Source organism: Xiphophorus couchianus, chromosome 18 (assembly GCF_001444195.1).
Source record: "Xiphophorus couchianus chromosome 18, X_couchianus-1.0, whole genome shotgun sequence".
NCBI classification, from domain to species: Eukaryota; Metazoa; Chordata; class Actinopteri; order Cyprinodontiformes; family Poeciliidae; genus Xiphophorus; species Xiphophorus couchianus.
The window spans coordinates 8,876,796-8,893,687 of record NC_040245.1 but is presented as its reverse complement, the minus strand read 5'-3'; the positions used below and the strand labels follow the sequence as shown (position 1 = coordinate 8,893,687).

The window sequence follows — 16,892 nt, the reverse complement described above, 5'->3', positions numbered from 1 at the left end:
CAGTGAAAGGCGAGTGTCATCCTTTGAGATTTTCCAGCTGAAGGACAAGCCATTTAAGTGTTCCCAAATCCACTTAACCTCCAACGTCTACCTGTCTGTACCAACAGATCCAGGTTCGTCTTATAGCAGACCTAAGTGGTGTTCAGTCAAAAAAGTCAGATTCTCAAAATTGATATAAAACATAATTAACAAAAATTGAGGTGGAACAATATAGGAAATTCCTCATATTCCACCTCCAACTGGTACCAGAAGTCCTGAGTGTTCTTTTTAAAAGTTTTTAGTGTCCTTTATTTGACCGTTCTCAGAAAGGAAAACGGGTGGTGAGAGAGGGGGAAGACATGTGGCAAAGGTCAACGGGCCAGGATTTGAACCTGTGACAACAGGACTAAGGCCTGGGTCACGCCCTTCACCCCATGACATGACCTTTTGTCATGTCATTGCGCCTATGACAAAAGGTCTTCCATGTATGTTGGTGCTAAACCTTTTAATGATTTGTAAACAAACAAATTTGACCTTTTGCACGGGAGCTGCAATGGAAATTTCGTTGAATTCTGTTCAATGACAATAAATGCTATCTATCTATCTATCTATCTATCTATCTATCTATCTATCTATCTATCTATCTATCTATCTATCTATCTATCTATCTATCTATCTATCTATCTATCTATCTATCTATCTATCTATCTATCTATCTATCTATCTATCTATCTATCTATCTATCTATCTATCTATCTATCTATCTATCTATCTAAAAAGTATTTTAAAGTCCATTATCTCAGCTACAGGGAGCCAGTGTAAGGACTTTAGAACTAGGCTGATGTGCTATTTGTTCTTAGCTTTAGTGAGAATATGTTTAGCACCATTCAGGATCAGCTGTAACTGTCTGACTTTTTCTAGAAGGCACTGTTGCAGTAATTACTTCAAGTCCTAAAATCCTGGAAATGTTCTTTAGGTGACAAAAGGCCAACTTTATGCCATAAAGAGAGGGTAGGAAGATGAGTGGCAAACAAAAAGCCTGTTAGGAGGGAGGATGAGAATGAAAGGGATTGTCAGAATATATTTGTATTGGAAAAAAGTACAATGGTGTATATACTAGCCAAAATGATTCATATCTTTACTTCTTTGCAGAAGTGAGGGTAAGAGCAACTAAACAAGACTGAACTCCATGTTCTGAACAGGGAGTTGTTCCGACACATTAAAACTATTTCAGACAGAAGTCACTTCAATGGAGACTAATGAGCGTAACAAACTGCTTTTATCAGTAAATCTCTTTAAACTAGTCCACTGGTGTCCTTGGAGGTAGTGAGAAGAGTAGCTGAAATAGGAACTTAAAGAATACCATGAATGTTTTTTGACAAATCCTTCAAGGGGAGTTTTTTTCTGTTCATACAGACTTTCAAACTACTTGCAGTCTGCATAATCTTGCTGGTCATGTTTATTGTTCTTGATGGATTTTCATGCTGCTGTGTGTGTCGTACAAGTAACTCTGCAGGCAATTTTACCTCCTCAGCATTCTCCACAGACTCAGCACACACAAAAGCTCCCCCATATCCGTGACAGACGGTGCTCTTTGTGGCAAATTACAAGCAATTTTCTATCATTTAGTGTCAGGTTTCTATCAAGACAAACAAGAATGACTTTTGGTGTGTTTTCTGCAGAACTTTAAATTCATTGATTCATAGCTGTCAAAATAAAAATACCCCCACCTATACTTATTTTTTGTTGATTTTTGCATGCTAGACTTGAATGTTGGTTGTGATCTCTTTTGTTTCTTGAACCATTCATATAGCTTGATTGAATTATTGACAGAGACTGATTATGCTGGCATCTTTGTAACACTTATTTTTACCATTTTATCTTTTAAGGTGAACAGAGGCACAACCTCAAACACCCACAATTTCCCTCATTGTGTCCCATACATAATTAAACATCTGGCTTCATACAGCTCATCCTTTCAAAAGTGTAAGTTGATTGCTGGAGATTACATATTTAAAACCATTTGTGGAGAGAGATTATTGTGTGCTCTGACAAAATTTCTGTGAATTGTGTCTGTTCTTGTGTGGTCTCATGTTCACCAAGCCTGTTGTCAGATTTACTCACTTGTGAGACTTCTTGCCCTCCATACCCCCAGGGCCTGAACCGCAGTCATGAGCTTGGATGATAAAGGTGTACTCCTTTTGCAACTCGCAGTCCACCAGGCCGCGTGCCCTCAGCTGACCCTCGCCAGACGTTCCGTTCAGCACCACTGCCTCAAACGGAGCCTCCAGCCCATGGATGTTGAACGCACAGATCTCCCCTAGAGAGCAGAGAGAGACAGAGAAAGAGAACAAAAGTGAAAGACCGAGAGAGAACAGATAAACGGATGAGTTGAGAGTTTATCACAGTCTGTCAGCTTGAGAGGGGTTGAGGAAGTTTAAGAAAACCATACAGCCACTTCTTAGCTCAAACCCAAGCTTTTAAAGCCATGGGCTATTGGATCTGTGGTGATGAGGACTCTTGACAACCAATTACTGATTGACCTACTGTTCAGATTAATTTATTGATATGACAGTTAGTTGCTGTCCAGAGTGATGAATAACATTCTGGACACTTGGTGCCACTTTGGTGCCTCCGTTTATTTGCTGAACCCATTTATCCTTGCAGGGTTGTTTATCAATCATAAGGCAACACAGAGATGCAAATAAAAAAACAATCATGCACACACAAACTCATACCTAAAAACCAACCTGTTAGGCATCTGTTAACCAACCTGGTAGGTTGGTTTTTTTGGAAAAAACAAACAAACAAACAAACAAAAAGATGTGGGAGGAAGTCGGTGTACCTGGAGACAACCCACCCATATGTTGGGAGAACATGCAAACTCCTGTGTTCGAATCGGGGCTGGAACACAGGAACCTCTTGCAGCAATTCAAGAGTGCTACCAAATGCGGCGGAGCTGTGGTACAGTGAAAATAAAACTTACACTCATACACTCCTGATGAGAGTATCTATCTATGTACCTATCTATGTATCTATATCGCTATAGTTGAGCTCATCATTGGTTTAACAAAGTTACTGACCTGTAATTTGTGATATTCTGCTGCTGTTGGTTTAGCTGATAAACAAACAATGAGCACAACAGAGTGGGCTCAAAGGAGATTTAGAGGATGGAAATCTCTTTAAATTCAATTTGAGGAACTGAAAATAGAAAAACAAAGGAGAAAAACAAAAGTGCATCTGACATTTATTAGCAGAGACATAATATAAAGAAGTGGCATATTTTGCTAGGCTCCGGCAGGAGTTTAATTATTATTTTTTTGTTTGCTAAGAAAATTGACATCGCCCTTGTGATTCTGCTCACAGCATTTCAGGAAATCACTTAACACGCCAAGCTCACACTCTGACCTGTGACAGCTAATTGCACTGATTTTACTTGAACTAACAGCGAGGACTAAATTGGATTCCCAAGAAGCTTTGTGCGTGCTTTGCTCCTGGCAAGTTCTGATAAGAGGAACTTTATTTCCAATCCTTTCATCCTGTTCCTGTCATAATCCCCACCACCTCAACCCCAACCTCCCTCTTCCTCTCCCCTGCTTTCAGGACAAGGCCCCTGGAACGATAATTTGCCTGCAGAGGAGCTCTAAGCAGGAGGTAGTAAAACTGGAACAGAAAGGTAGAGAACTGGCACATCCTACCCCCTCCCTTATGCACTTCTATCCTGGCTATGCTACTTGAACAATGTTGTATCAGAACTAAATGGGCCCCGGCGCTATGGAAAAACATGGCTCAGCGCTGTGAGCATATTCATAAAATGGCAATGAGCAAACAGTGTGCGATGGCGAGTGACAGAAGATGCAGCGGTCTCTCTGTGCTGCTTCTTTTAATAGCGCGTTGCCGCACAAAACAGGTGAACACAAAATCCATCACCACTGGAGCGAGAAATAAATCCAATATACCCAGGCCAGTGTAGAAGCTTCCCATCAGGATGAATATGCCTAGGATATGCTGATGACGCACCCCTACTGTTGAGGCTCGGTGGTCCAATGTGATAAATAAAATAATAAATGCAAACTAAAAGCAGTTTGAAGAACCAACTAAGTACACTCTACAATTAAATAGCCAAAATAAGAGCCTTTAGCAGAAATACCAATAGATAAAGCTTATGTGATCATAAGCTTTATCTATCATACAGATGGCTTCATGTTTGACCCTTCAATGCTTTGATGCACAGAAGGTTTCCGTTCCCTCTCTTAAGGCTGATAGAAACATAGTCTAAAATGTTTTATTTAAGCATTGATTAATTTCACTAAAGATAAGTACATATTAGGCATGAATGTTTTAGTAGGCTTGAAGATGTGCTACCACAGTGTTTTAGAGGTATGAGGATTTTTTCAAACATGCCATACTTGTTCAATCCTTTTTTTGATTGCCTTGTAATGAACTTGAATCTTTAATATCTGAGATATAATATTTGAGAAGTAATGGCCAGTAGTAGAGTAAACATTGCATGGTCTTTCTGTATTGGCCTTATGGTAACACACATATATGTGCTCCAGAGAACCAAAATCTTTGTGCCAAAATACTTTATTTTATAGCAATGGTGAGAGTATCAACGAGTTCAAACAGTTAAACAAATGTATTTATTAGCAGTAACCGTGTTAAGTTCCTTTTTTCACTACAAAGAAACAACAAGTTCTTCCCAAAAGGTCTTTCCATTTTTGTCCTGGTTTTATTTATAAGCTACATACATATGTGCACTTGTACATATTCTTGAATTTAGGTCTGAGCAATTTCACATCCTGGCAGACAACAGATTGATTTTATTGTCTTAATATGTAAAATTCTTAGACCTAAACAGGACATCTATGCCTTGTTGACATGCCTTTATAGTAAAGATTTTAATCTAACTTAATTGAATAAAACAAGTAAAACTTTTTGCAAAAGTTTTATTTGTCACATTCCTCTCTCCACATTCTGTTGCTGTGGTTGCAAAGTCTCACCCTGGATGAGTGTCTTTTATTCATTTAATCAGGTCCAAATGAATGGCTGTCTATAAGGCAGAGGGAAGCTTGATAGTACCTGAGCTGCTGTCCTGTTTGGAAATAGAAGTCATGCAGCACTAAAAACCTCTAGGGAATCTGGCACTTGTCCACAGAAGACTATCTTTGAGGACACAGAACTCATTATCAGTGAATTCAGTGAAGGCAGAGCTGTTTTGCTGGCAGTGGTGGCCGATGTTTGCTAAGCTGGAGGAGTGTGGCAGAATATTGTGGGCCATTCACGTTGCCTTGGGCTCCACATTATTATCAAAGCTGACACAACCATGTTGATGAGCTTTCTGTGTCTGAATGGGTATGCACATGCACATATGCATGGTGGGGAAAAAACAGGGTTTTCACACATAAGCGTGGAGATATTTGCAGCAGATGTTAAGTGAGCAAGAGGTAGAGTAGAGATATCAGTCGAGCACGAGTGATAGAGCCTGAAAGAGGAGGAAGATATAGAGACAGATGAAAAGAAGATCCAAGAAAGACGGGAACCGGGCCACTGTCTAGGGCCAGCTCCGATCTCAGCACTGGAGAGTGACCAAAGCACAGGTGTGAACACGCACTCAGATTAACTGAAACGTAGCCAGTTTGGAAGCTCTAATCAGAGCCAATGTGCCTTTCATCCTCCTACTGTTGGAGCCCACATGGCAGACAGACAAAAACTAAATCAGATTACTGGCTATCATACTGTCAGTGAGCAGATTCTACCCCAAACACCCATCTGTATGAACTGAAATGTGTTCACACACATGTTCCCTCCGCATTGTAAGTAAATCAACCCTGTTTCCACAAGAGTAATGCTCGACTATGAGGCTTACGCAGTTGTCGTGATTTCTGCTGCTTTTCCAATTCGGGTTTGGCATCAAATTATCTCTTGTGTTAGTCAACCCCATAACCTGCTAATTCTCCCTCTCATTTTGCTCCTGAAAACACAATTACCCATCCACAAGCACTCCAGGATGCCTGGATTCACTCCCCCACAAACCCCCACACAACCCTCTCAGCTGCGGCTCAGAGATAGAAAGTCTGCCTCATAACTCTGCGGAGGGCTGAAATTGAAAATGCTGTAATTATGCTCTTCATGAAATTAGCCAGGCGAGGAAAAAACACAATTGAGAAGCTGTCCATTTTGAAGATAAGGATTAATACTAATCAAGCTTGTGTGTTAGGAGTCGAGCAAATGAATCCTCGAGTAGTTTTTGTGTAAAGTCCGAGTGTGTGACCATGTAGAGTGATGGGATTTAATTAAAGACGCACTTTTTGGGGAAGGATTTAGAAGCGGGGGAGTCATAAGGGTAGAGGTGTGTTTATGGTTGTTGCAAAGGAATCCTGCAGATGATTTACCCGACCTCTCGGTTGCCTCTTCTCTGTTAATTACATTGACATCTCCTCTCACCGAGTTAATGACATCCCACTGTCCTTTAACAAAGTGACCACCCGCCTTTGCCCTGTGTGTGTACTGCCCCAACTGTGTGACAAACTGGTGTCAGAAAGAAGGATTTAACCACCATCAATGCTCTTATGTCAAGGAATCTATAGGTTGGCGAAAGCATAAACCCTGAAAATACTGTAGCTCCTGCTGTTATTATGCAGGTAATGGGTTGAGTATTTCAAACTGGTGGAAGGGAGGAAAGATAAAAAATAGAATCTAAAGAAACTTGAGGCTTTGTCTAAATGTTCATGTGCCCGTATTCTCCCAATCTGGACTAAAGAGAATTTTGCGAATATTTTTACTGACAGTGCGATTAAAAAATGGTTTGGGAGATGTACTTGTGGGTTGCCAAGATCTTTTCACAGAAACGTTTCATGTTTTTTTTCCCCTTTTCATCAAGATGGAGACTGGAGACCGGTCGCTACACTGCTTTTCTTCTACTCTTTTACATAAAGAGTATGTTGAAGCATAACTTCAAAGGGGAAACAGTTGGCACAGTATTAAAAACATAGGTGGGCAGAAAGAAAAGCTTTGATATTTGCATTTACTTTGACTTGTGATAATAATCCTGCAGCATGAATCCATGTTAAGCCATGTATTATTAGGTTGACAAATTATTCTATAACACTCCTGTCACACTGTGGTGTGGTGACATTCAATCTAATGCTGTATGAAGACATACTGCAGCAAAAAACTAAATGCTGTGGCAACAGACTAATAAGTTTGGGGCTCAAACGCTAGGTGCAGAAAGGGCAGAGTTTTTATAGGGCCAGCAGGTAATGTACTTATAATAGGAAACATAGTTACAGCCTATCCTTTTTATATTTGTCATGTCTTACCATAGAAAAACACTGCATGAGGCGACATGAAGTCCACCAAGACAGAACAGATGACTGGACTTCAATCGTGGTAGTTAGTTGTGGTCAGAAGTCAGATGTGGATTGTTAGCAACAATTATATCTGTTGCTGCCAAAATTATAAATGAAAAGTTAGTGGTCAATTAAGATTACAATTTTTATATATTCATTTTCTTTGTATGCATGCGCTTAAGCAAAAAATACAGCATAGACATCTGCTAAATTTTGTATTCTAGTAGCTTTTAATTGCTTATTGCTCAAAGCATTACATCTTATTACCATTCTGCTCTTTAAAGAGAAACACAACTATAACTAGCTGATATTAGCTTTTAATTGGTCTCACTATCTGCTGGTGTATCCAGCCTGCAGTCAGTGGCTTAAAATACATTAAAAAAAAAAAGCCTACCAGTTCTGTGACAAGGGATGGCTGGGCAAAAGCCACCCCGCTGGCACCCCCAGCTAGACAATATATACATAATACATTTTTGATAATGACTTTAAATAAGGAGAGTACATGTTAACGTAAGTTGCAACATTTGTTTTTATTTATTTGTGTTTTTATTTTTGGAGCTCTGCTGTGTGACTCTTATTTGTTGCTTATTCTCTGCCCCTTTCCAGACTCTTTATTCATGGCAATAACACAGTAATATTAATATTATTATAGTAATAGTAACATTAGTAATATAATAGTGTACTACCCTAAGGTTAACAGTAGCCTCCATCTGGACCGTGCTTTAAAAACATTTTACATAGACGCGGCTGCATATTTAATCACTAGTAGATTAATAGGGGGAAATCAGCATCCACTTAATTTCCACATAATGACTTTTAACTTTTTCCATGACCTGAAATATATTAAGCAACACATGGAGGAGGAGCAGTAATGCATTAGTCTATGCACCATACAGATGGTGAAAAGTCCAGTCACTCCAGAACTTTGACAACACATTAAAATTACTTTTAAAAGCAGGAATGGTGATTTTCACATTGTTACTTTTTTACAACCTATGCATGCCTTGTTACCCACACCTTATAGTGATTTATTAATGCAGCTAAGAGATTAAAAGTAAGCTTGTGGCTTCATCAAAAAGTGTAGGAGTGGTGAATATCATGTCACCCTCATTCTAAAACAACTTCTTTGTGGATCTGAATAAAAAATAGTTGGAATTATCTCAACTAGTTAAACTAAGCTTCACATTTCTTGGTGAATAAACAGTAAATCTTGGCTCCCTAAGAGAACAATTCTATTTTCTCTTAGTAGCTGGAAAGAACTGTTAGATTTGCCAGCAGTGTGTGACACCAGTCACACACACACCCTAAAATATCAATAAAGTTAATCACAAATCTCACCAGGCGACGTGTCAATTATGTGGACTTGGAGCAGGGCCAAAAGAACTACTGAGCAAGAGTCAAGCTGTCAATAACCAACTGGCATCCAATGCAGCGGCAGATGATACCTAACAATAAACACCAACATCTCAATTTTATCTGCTGTCTGCGAGATGGTTCCATCCACTGAAACACAATTCACTCAATACTTTTTTCTCTGTCAAGATTAATGAAGTCAGACGGCGGTGACATGAAAACTAACAGAATTTCTCAATAAATTCAGGCTTAAAACAATTATAAGCCAACACATCCCAAACCATCAATATTGTATGTAGCTATGCTGGATATAAAATTTTATGTTGAATCCATCTTATATTCACAGGTTTGAAGAAAGACATCATGTAAAGATGAGAAAACCAAACAAAAGTGGAAGCCTGAAGGGAAACCAAATAAACCTGAGAAGCATTAAGGCAATCACATTAAACACAGTGTGAAATCAATACTTTCTATTTTCCAATGCTGTTCATGGAAATGGCCTCGGGAGTGAACATGTGTGCTCGTCAGAGAAAGGCCAGTTAGAGTTCAATATGCTCAAACAGCCGCATCAGAGTTTATGACCTCTATTTAAGCCCCCTGAGGATGTTCTGTACAGCTGAGCAGCATGATGAAATAAAGACCATCACCTCCCTAAATAGTCTCTTTCATCAAAGACAGGTTTTATTAGATTGTTTCCTAACAAAACAAGAACTTGGTTTTCTAATCAGTTCCAAGGTTTCACTTTCATTTGCTGTGCCACATATCACAATCAGTGTTTCAAGAGGCTTAAACGGCACAAATCTGTATCAGAGGAATTACAGTTGGAGCTAGACATAAAGTTTAAAGCTAAATCTGAATCCTTTCTGTGCAGCTAAACAAAAGCAAGATGTGGGGCATTAAAAGAGGATTAAAGGGTAGGGTGCAGCAGATAAAATATAAAATATGCACAAACCCTACACATACATGCTTGACTTAATATTCCCTCTTAATTGATCCCTAATTCAAAGTCACTAAGAGTAGAGGCAAAGATCTGCTGGTGATGTGATTCCTGAAAAAATCAAACATGACTACAAATGTAGAGCAACAATGCATGAAATGTAGGCCTGTCACGATAGCAAATTTTGCTGAGCGATTAATTGTCTCAAAAAATTATTGCGATAAACGATAATATTGTCTGAAGATCTTTTTACACCGATTTAATGGAAATGACGTAATAATGCATGTGATTTCCTGCCAAAGATAGATGCACTTTATTTTCAAAAGAATATTTAACACTGGAACTGATAAACAAAATAAACAAAACAACCAAAAACAAAATGGATTCTCAGTCTCCATTAACAAAAAATGTACTTGATAAAAACTAAACAACATAAAGCCAAAGTGGAAATAAATACTGCATTCAACCAAAAGAGTGCAGATTATGAAGTCTGTATATTATGTTGCCCTTCAGTAATAATTAGATTTAAATAGAGAAGATGGGCACATCGACTACCTGATGCAATAGTTCACACTACAAGATTTTTTGCTCCTATTTTTCCCCTTATGACAATCTTAGATCGTTGGTCTTTCTAAGATTGTGTGGTGTGTTATGGTAGATCGTCGTTGCGGCTCCGATCCAAATCAGGGTTTTTCCTCGACTGGGAGCTTAAAGCAGCCTGTTGAATGTGACAGGTAGCCAATCAGAAAGCGCGGATTCTCCTTAGTGTTTTCTGAGGGGAAATTACGTCGGGGAATCCCAAACAGCTGACACGGCGCAACCCGAAGTCCAGCCGACTGGAAACAACATTAATGTTTATTCAACATGCAAAGAACATAGAAGTGACAAGGGGAGGAGTTGGAGCGAAATTGCTACCGCAGTTGATAAACCCGGTAACTTTTCAGCTGTTCTTCGTTAACGTGACGTAAACAGGTTCTAATGATTTTCATTCAGCCAGGACTTTACACTGACACTAGTTACATGCATTGCAGGTAGATTGTAGTAAAGCATTGATTAATGCCTGGTTTTAAAATTAGTTCACTGGACTTGTAGCCATTATTTTGTGGCCATTGTTGGACACCACACGGCAGGACCGAACCCGATCGAACCGTTATACCTAGGATTTCTGTCAGGTAATGTGTGGTCTGTCAGGTTTTGAAAATGGGCCGACAATCGGTCGACAGCTCTAAGATGTGTCGTGTGCGCTGGGCTTTACACTAAGGAAACGAGGAAGGGAGGAGTCAGTGGAGAGCACCGGAGTTGAGCCTTTTTCATTCGGTGTCATCAACAGAAAGAGAAAAAGGCCGGAAGAGACGATAATGCCCATAATTGAAATGAAGTCGATAGTTTTAATTTATCGTACGATTAATCGATTTATCGTTTATCGCGACAGGCCTAATGAAATGTGACATTACCATGGTTACTGTAGCAATAAAGTATTTCTAACACATACATTTCTAATTAAGCTATTTTCTGACACTTTATACAAGACTGAGAAAAAGTCCCGGGTCATGTGAAATGTTCATGGCGGAAACTGGTATAAAACCAGCCTAGTTTCACACATATGGAAGTATGAAGGCCACTGAGGCTCAGTACATAGAATAGTTGTCTCACAATCTGAAAGTGACAGATTTGATTCTAGGTCCTGCCACATGTCAATGTGCAATTTGACACAAAGTTGCCCACCAATATACATATGAATGTGTGGCGTTTTAGAATGTGATTAGGTGAATATGTCTCTATGGTGAAATGTATTGAGTAGCTTGGAAGATTACGAAAGCTCTACACAAATTCAGACCATTTATCACATATTGGGCTAATAAATAAGACAGAAAGCCCTCTGGAAAGTTTTTTTATGGTGGCATGAAAAGAAAATCTAAAAGTCCCTATGGTTCTAATTCACAGCAGGTGAATAAACTTCAGTCAGAGGATGGTCAGAGAAGCGTTAGTATATCTGACAATAAAATTATTAATTTTAATATGGCTTCTGACATCTTGTTCTTTTTTCACAGCAGGCATCACTTTCTGGTCATCATAGAAACTATCAATCATTTAATCATTCCCTGTGGCAAAATGATTCTTAAATCTGCAGCGTAACCGGACACTGCCCAAATACAGAGTGTTGCTCTTATACTGTGATACTGATCATCGCAGTGCATGTTGACGCCTCTGGCTGTGAGGTTCAGCTGTCTACCAACATCAGCTCTGAATACTACTGACTCTGCACCCTCTGGATATGACTCCATTCAGCTTTTGTTATAATGCCCATGGCTCAAACTAAACCAAAGGCTATTGGCATGGTATAAAGGTTTTATTCATGCATTAAAGGCATTAATCAAACACATAAAAACAGAAAAAAAGACATTGGGTTATCACAAAACATTTGTTAATATTACAGAGAATTGGTTGGAGACAAAAATATTAATGTCAAGGAAACAGAAGTGTTATATTTGCAGTGAACAAACAAAAAGACTTTTTGGATTCTGTATTCTGGTCATGTTTATGATTTATTGATAGAGGGAAGGAAAAGCCCCTATAAAAATGCTAGCTTGAAATGGCCCGCAGTTGCCCCTGTGTACAGATTGCCCTTAGTTACATCATCCAGCTAACTCCTAAGAGACAAGAACCAATCCTTTTTAGGTGAGTCTGCTGAAATGAACTTGTTCGCCTCTTAGCAACCATGGAGAGTATGACTGATGGACTCTATGCACAGCAGTTTCTGCAGTTTGTGAAATACAGAGTCTTCTAGCAAAATCACAATAGCAAATATCTTTACATGTGATGTCCCAGAGTTATTACTTTGAGAACTAAGCAGTACAGTTTGATGTAGATGTTAATAATGAAGAACCACATCTAAATCAGCCTCAAATCAGAATCTCAAGTATTACCTATAGCACCTTTAAGTAGAACTGTAGTGAAGAAAATCCAGCCAGTCAGCAAGTCAGTTTGTGCACACAAACAGTAAACCAGACATACCTCCTGAGAAACACTTAGGCATAAGAACAACTTGTGCTGCCAGATCATGCTACACTTTACCTGTAACATGTTTTAAATGTTTTCATTGGAACTGATCACATCCTACCATGTGACAGTACTTGCAAATTGAAGTGTTTGAATTTGATCAACTTTTTTTCAAAAGACTTTTTCAAACTGATACTGTAAAAAGTAAAAGTACATTAGTCTCATTTTGGATAACAAGCTTTGAGGAAAAGTACAATGGGATTTCACTTTGGAAAGAACCATCTCAACATTGCGTATTCTATCATAACCATTGGATGTCAGGAACAAGCTCAGCCAATGAATGCAATAACAGGCCAGCTATTTTCGTAACCAAAACATTTCCATTCCATCATAAGATGAAGATGCCAGTTGAAATGGCATAAAGACACTTAGCTAAGATCAGACATTTCAGTCTGGGAAGGAAATAGTGAAATTCTGGATTTATTTATTTGTCCATTTGGTAACATATGTAGTGTCTAGTGGTTGACACTACCTTTAACACCATGACCTTAGGCTAATGGTGTTGGTTGCAGGTGTATCACAGTGCTGTGTCACTGCTTCAAATTACTTCACTCTCTGCATGCACTGGTTTTGAAAATTAATTCATCAATGTGATTTTAGGAGAATTTTTGTCAGAGATAACACAGTCGACAACCCTTCCAATCTGAAAGGACATTAGGAAGAAGAAACAAATGTTTAAGACATCCAAATATAAGGTGTAAGGTTAATGTATACTTAAGAGGTGTGCATAGGAATTAAGAGCTCTGTATCACTACAAAACCAAAAGCTTGTCATCATCTGCAATATACACATACTTCACTTCCTTGGACAGAAGTATGGCAGATCAAGATTATGGAAAAATTTTCCTTTGGGTTGTAGCAAACATGAAAAGACTACAGCTTTCCTATTTCAGCAAGTATAAGATTCTTAGAGAATAAAGAAGAAGCATTACTTGTTTCTACCAAATTCAAAGTAAAATTGCTTAAAGGTAACATTTTGACTTAATTCCTTTGGGCACTGTTTGTATCAGGGCACAATGCAAAAAAATGACATAACTTTTTAACCTGGGTGTGCCAGCACCAGTGTACCACCATCTCTCAATAATGCAGTTCAAATTGGGCCAGGGACCAGGCAGCACAAAGGCAAACTCTCTGCCAAGAACGACTGTGAGTGAGTGGTGTGTTTTAGAGTGTGAACACAAAAACTAGGAGATTTAAAGGACATCACAAAATCCCCAGTAGTCTTCATCTCTTGAAGTCTGTCAGTTTTATATGTATGTTTGTCTTGGTAAAGTTCTTAGTCCCATATTTTCTGAAAAGAACTGCAGTGTTCTGTACATTTTCTGTTTGTTTTCTGCTGTCACTGCTTTCCACACCTGCTTTCCAACATGTTCGGTAGAACTACTCCATTCTTCCCTTTATTTATGTCCTTAATTTAAATTCCGTTATTGCTGTCAATCATCTACAGTTGTTTATCATAACATAACATCTAAAGTCATTGGGGGTTTCATTGTGATAATGATCCAAAATACTTAGCCAGATCAGTCTTCTCAAATCACTATCTCAGTACCCAGAGCCAAATCTGGCTAAAAAACAAACAAACAAAAAAAAAAAAACATGGAACGAACTAAAGAAATAAGAACATAAAAAGATAAGCCATTACACAGAACCACCATGAGCAGACCTTTCTATCTTGAGTCCTTGAGAGCTGTCGTCTTCCAAATTTTAAATACTTCCATTTGCCAACATACCTAAAACAATTTGCTGGTATGGCTTCTCAGCATGTCACGTTCTGCAAATGCCTGGTAATGAGCTTCTTCGTTATATTCACTTGAGATGGAAGAGAAATTCACCTAAATGTTGTAAGACAGTGGCTCTCAAGGACTGGACTTGAAGACCTTTCTATGCTTTGTCGTTGTTACATTTTGTTAGAGAAGATGTGACATTGTTCTCTTGACACAAAGGGGGCTCTAGTATTGACACCAGTATAGATACAGTATATGTCTATATCTATATATTGACATATAGACAGATCCTTTAAGATCCCTTATCCATCTGTACGGCTTTGCCAATAAATATTTCTGTGTCTATTAACTGACTGTCCTTTTAACTTCCCAGTCTAAGGAGTTATGAATCACTCTTACTCATGTCTGTTTCCTCTCCTTTGATTCCTCACATTGGAGTTAAGGAAAGCCAATGGGACCTGAGAAGTCAAACTGCACTTTGTCACAATGAATGAAAATTGATAAAAGTTGGCAACACAAGAACAGTCCTTTTCCTTATAGATTTCAACTGATTTTTGCTTAAGCGTTTTTATTGATAAATCAGCAATCTTCTATTCCACAGCGCCACTTTTCCTGATGCTGCTCTACTTGACACATTTGATTACCAATGCCAATCAGCACAACACAATGAAAGCACAACGACGTGCTTACTTTGTGTGCAAAATAAGTGTTAAAGTGATACATATGTCTGGTTTCAGTTCAGTCGGACTTGATTACATAATCTGTTATTTTTAAAATCAACAGAATCTGTAGTGGAAGCTTGTGGATTTCTCATTGATTTGCCATGAAAAGACATTAATACTTCAAATACAGCAAAATTATTTTTTTAAAGGTTCACTTTCTGTACATGTACACTTCCTGCACAAAATATTACTGTACAATATAATAATTTTATTTCCTGGACACTAATGTAATTCAGGTCCACAATCGCCTATGAAGGAGACGACTTTCATCTGGAAGCCCCTAGTGGACCACTAAATCTGCTCACTGTGTGGGTTCTTTCAGGTACTTTTATTCCCACAATGCAACATTATCTACAATCAGATCAGCATGTCTCCAAGTTACTGAAATTATACAGGCCCAAAGATAAAGATGACCTGATGGGACAAATAACAGGTCATTCACTAACAGATTACTTTAACTATAAAAGCTACATAAATGTTCTCTTGAAATGACTGTCATAAAAACTTCAGCAACTACCTGTGATCAAGTAGGTGGTAGGGGAGCCACATATAGGTCTACTGTAAGAGGGTTATAATGAGGGAACAATGGCTAAGCTATTATAGATGACAACAAAGTGACCTCACTGTGCCATTATCAGACTTTCTTTTTTCTATACGCAGTGAGGAAAAGGAGCTATTGAACCTCTTAACACCGTTAAATAAGACAAAATATGGGAAATAGTTCAGCACTAAAAAATTAAACTTTATGTTAAACCATGAAGTTATACTTTCTTCCTTTGTTCCAAGAAGAATAATCTTATATTCTGTCAAAAGCAGTTTTACATAATCAGATAACACATTAACTAAAAGGTAGTTTTCTATAGTAAGCACTGTTATATAATGTTTTGTAACAAATATGACAGCTAGTGTGTTTTGCTCTTTTATGATGAGTTGAAATGTATCACCCTCATGCTTTAAGGTATTTTACATTCTTCCCACGAACAGCTGCTTCTGTTAGGGTTTACCCACAGATTTCCAGAGATGTTCAGCTTAACCTTTACTTTGGTAGTAATTTACTGTGGATTTGGAAGTTAGGAGGAGACAGTCCTCCTTATTCATCTTCATTTATTTTTATTAAAAGAGGTTTTCTGTTTGCATTCAGAATTAGTTCCAGAGACCATTTATTATTATTATTTAGAGTTTTCTGTAATAATGCTTTCTTTTAAAACGAAGGTCATGAACACAGTGCCTGAGGGCAACAAGTTGCCCTCTGGGAACACATGAGTCGGTTGCAAGGCATGTTTTATAAGAAATAGGAAATAGCAATTATGATACATTTATTTAATTGTTTTGCTTTTATTTTAATGCAATAAGCTTAAAATTCGCTAAGATTTGAAGATTACTATATTAAATCGAATAATAATTTGAAAAAAAATAATTAAAAAGTTTTACAAGTAAAAGCTCCACAGGTAAAAATGGATTCCAAAAACTTCAATAATAGTTAAGATAAATCCTAAAGGCCCAACATTTCAATTTTTAGAAATAGGAGACAGTAGAGAGTACTATTATGTGTTTTCTTACAGAAAGAAAGTGGGAAATAGGAAACATCAACATGTTCACAGCCTTTGGACAGAATAGTCCTAAGTACAAAGGACAGCTTAGTTTACTGGGATTAATTTGTTGCCAAGCAATCTGTACTTGTCAATATTCATAACAAATATTGTCTGACAGCACTTAAAGACAGAAAAATGAAAAATGTATTCCAGTTCAATAATATATGAATGTTT

The 16,892-nt window shown here is 38.1% G+C and overlaps 1 protein-coding gene across 1 annotated transcript in view; it reads right to left on the bottom strand.

Annotated features, from left to right (window-relative positions):
* The window catches only part of LOC114133258 (calsyntenin-2), a 285,154-nt gene that overhangs the window by 112,487 nt on the left and 155,775 nt on the right, over positions 1-16,892 (bottom strand). The window contains exon 3 of the mRNA XM_027999001.1: positions 2,104-2,299. Within this exon, the coding sequence (XP_027854802.1) occupies positions 2,104-2,299 (196 nt within the window). The remainder of the gene's footprint in view (positions 1-2,103; positions 2,300-16,892) is intronic.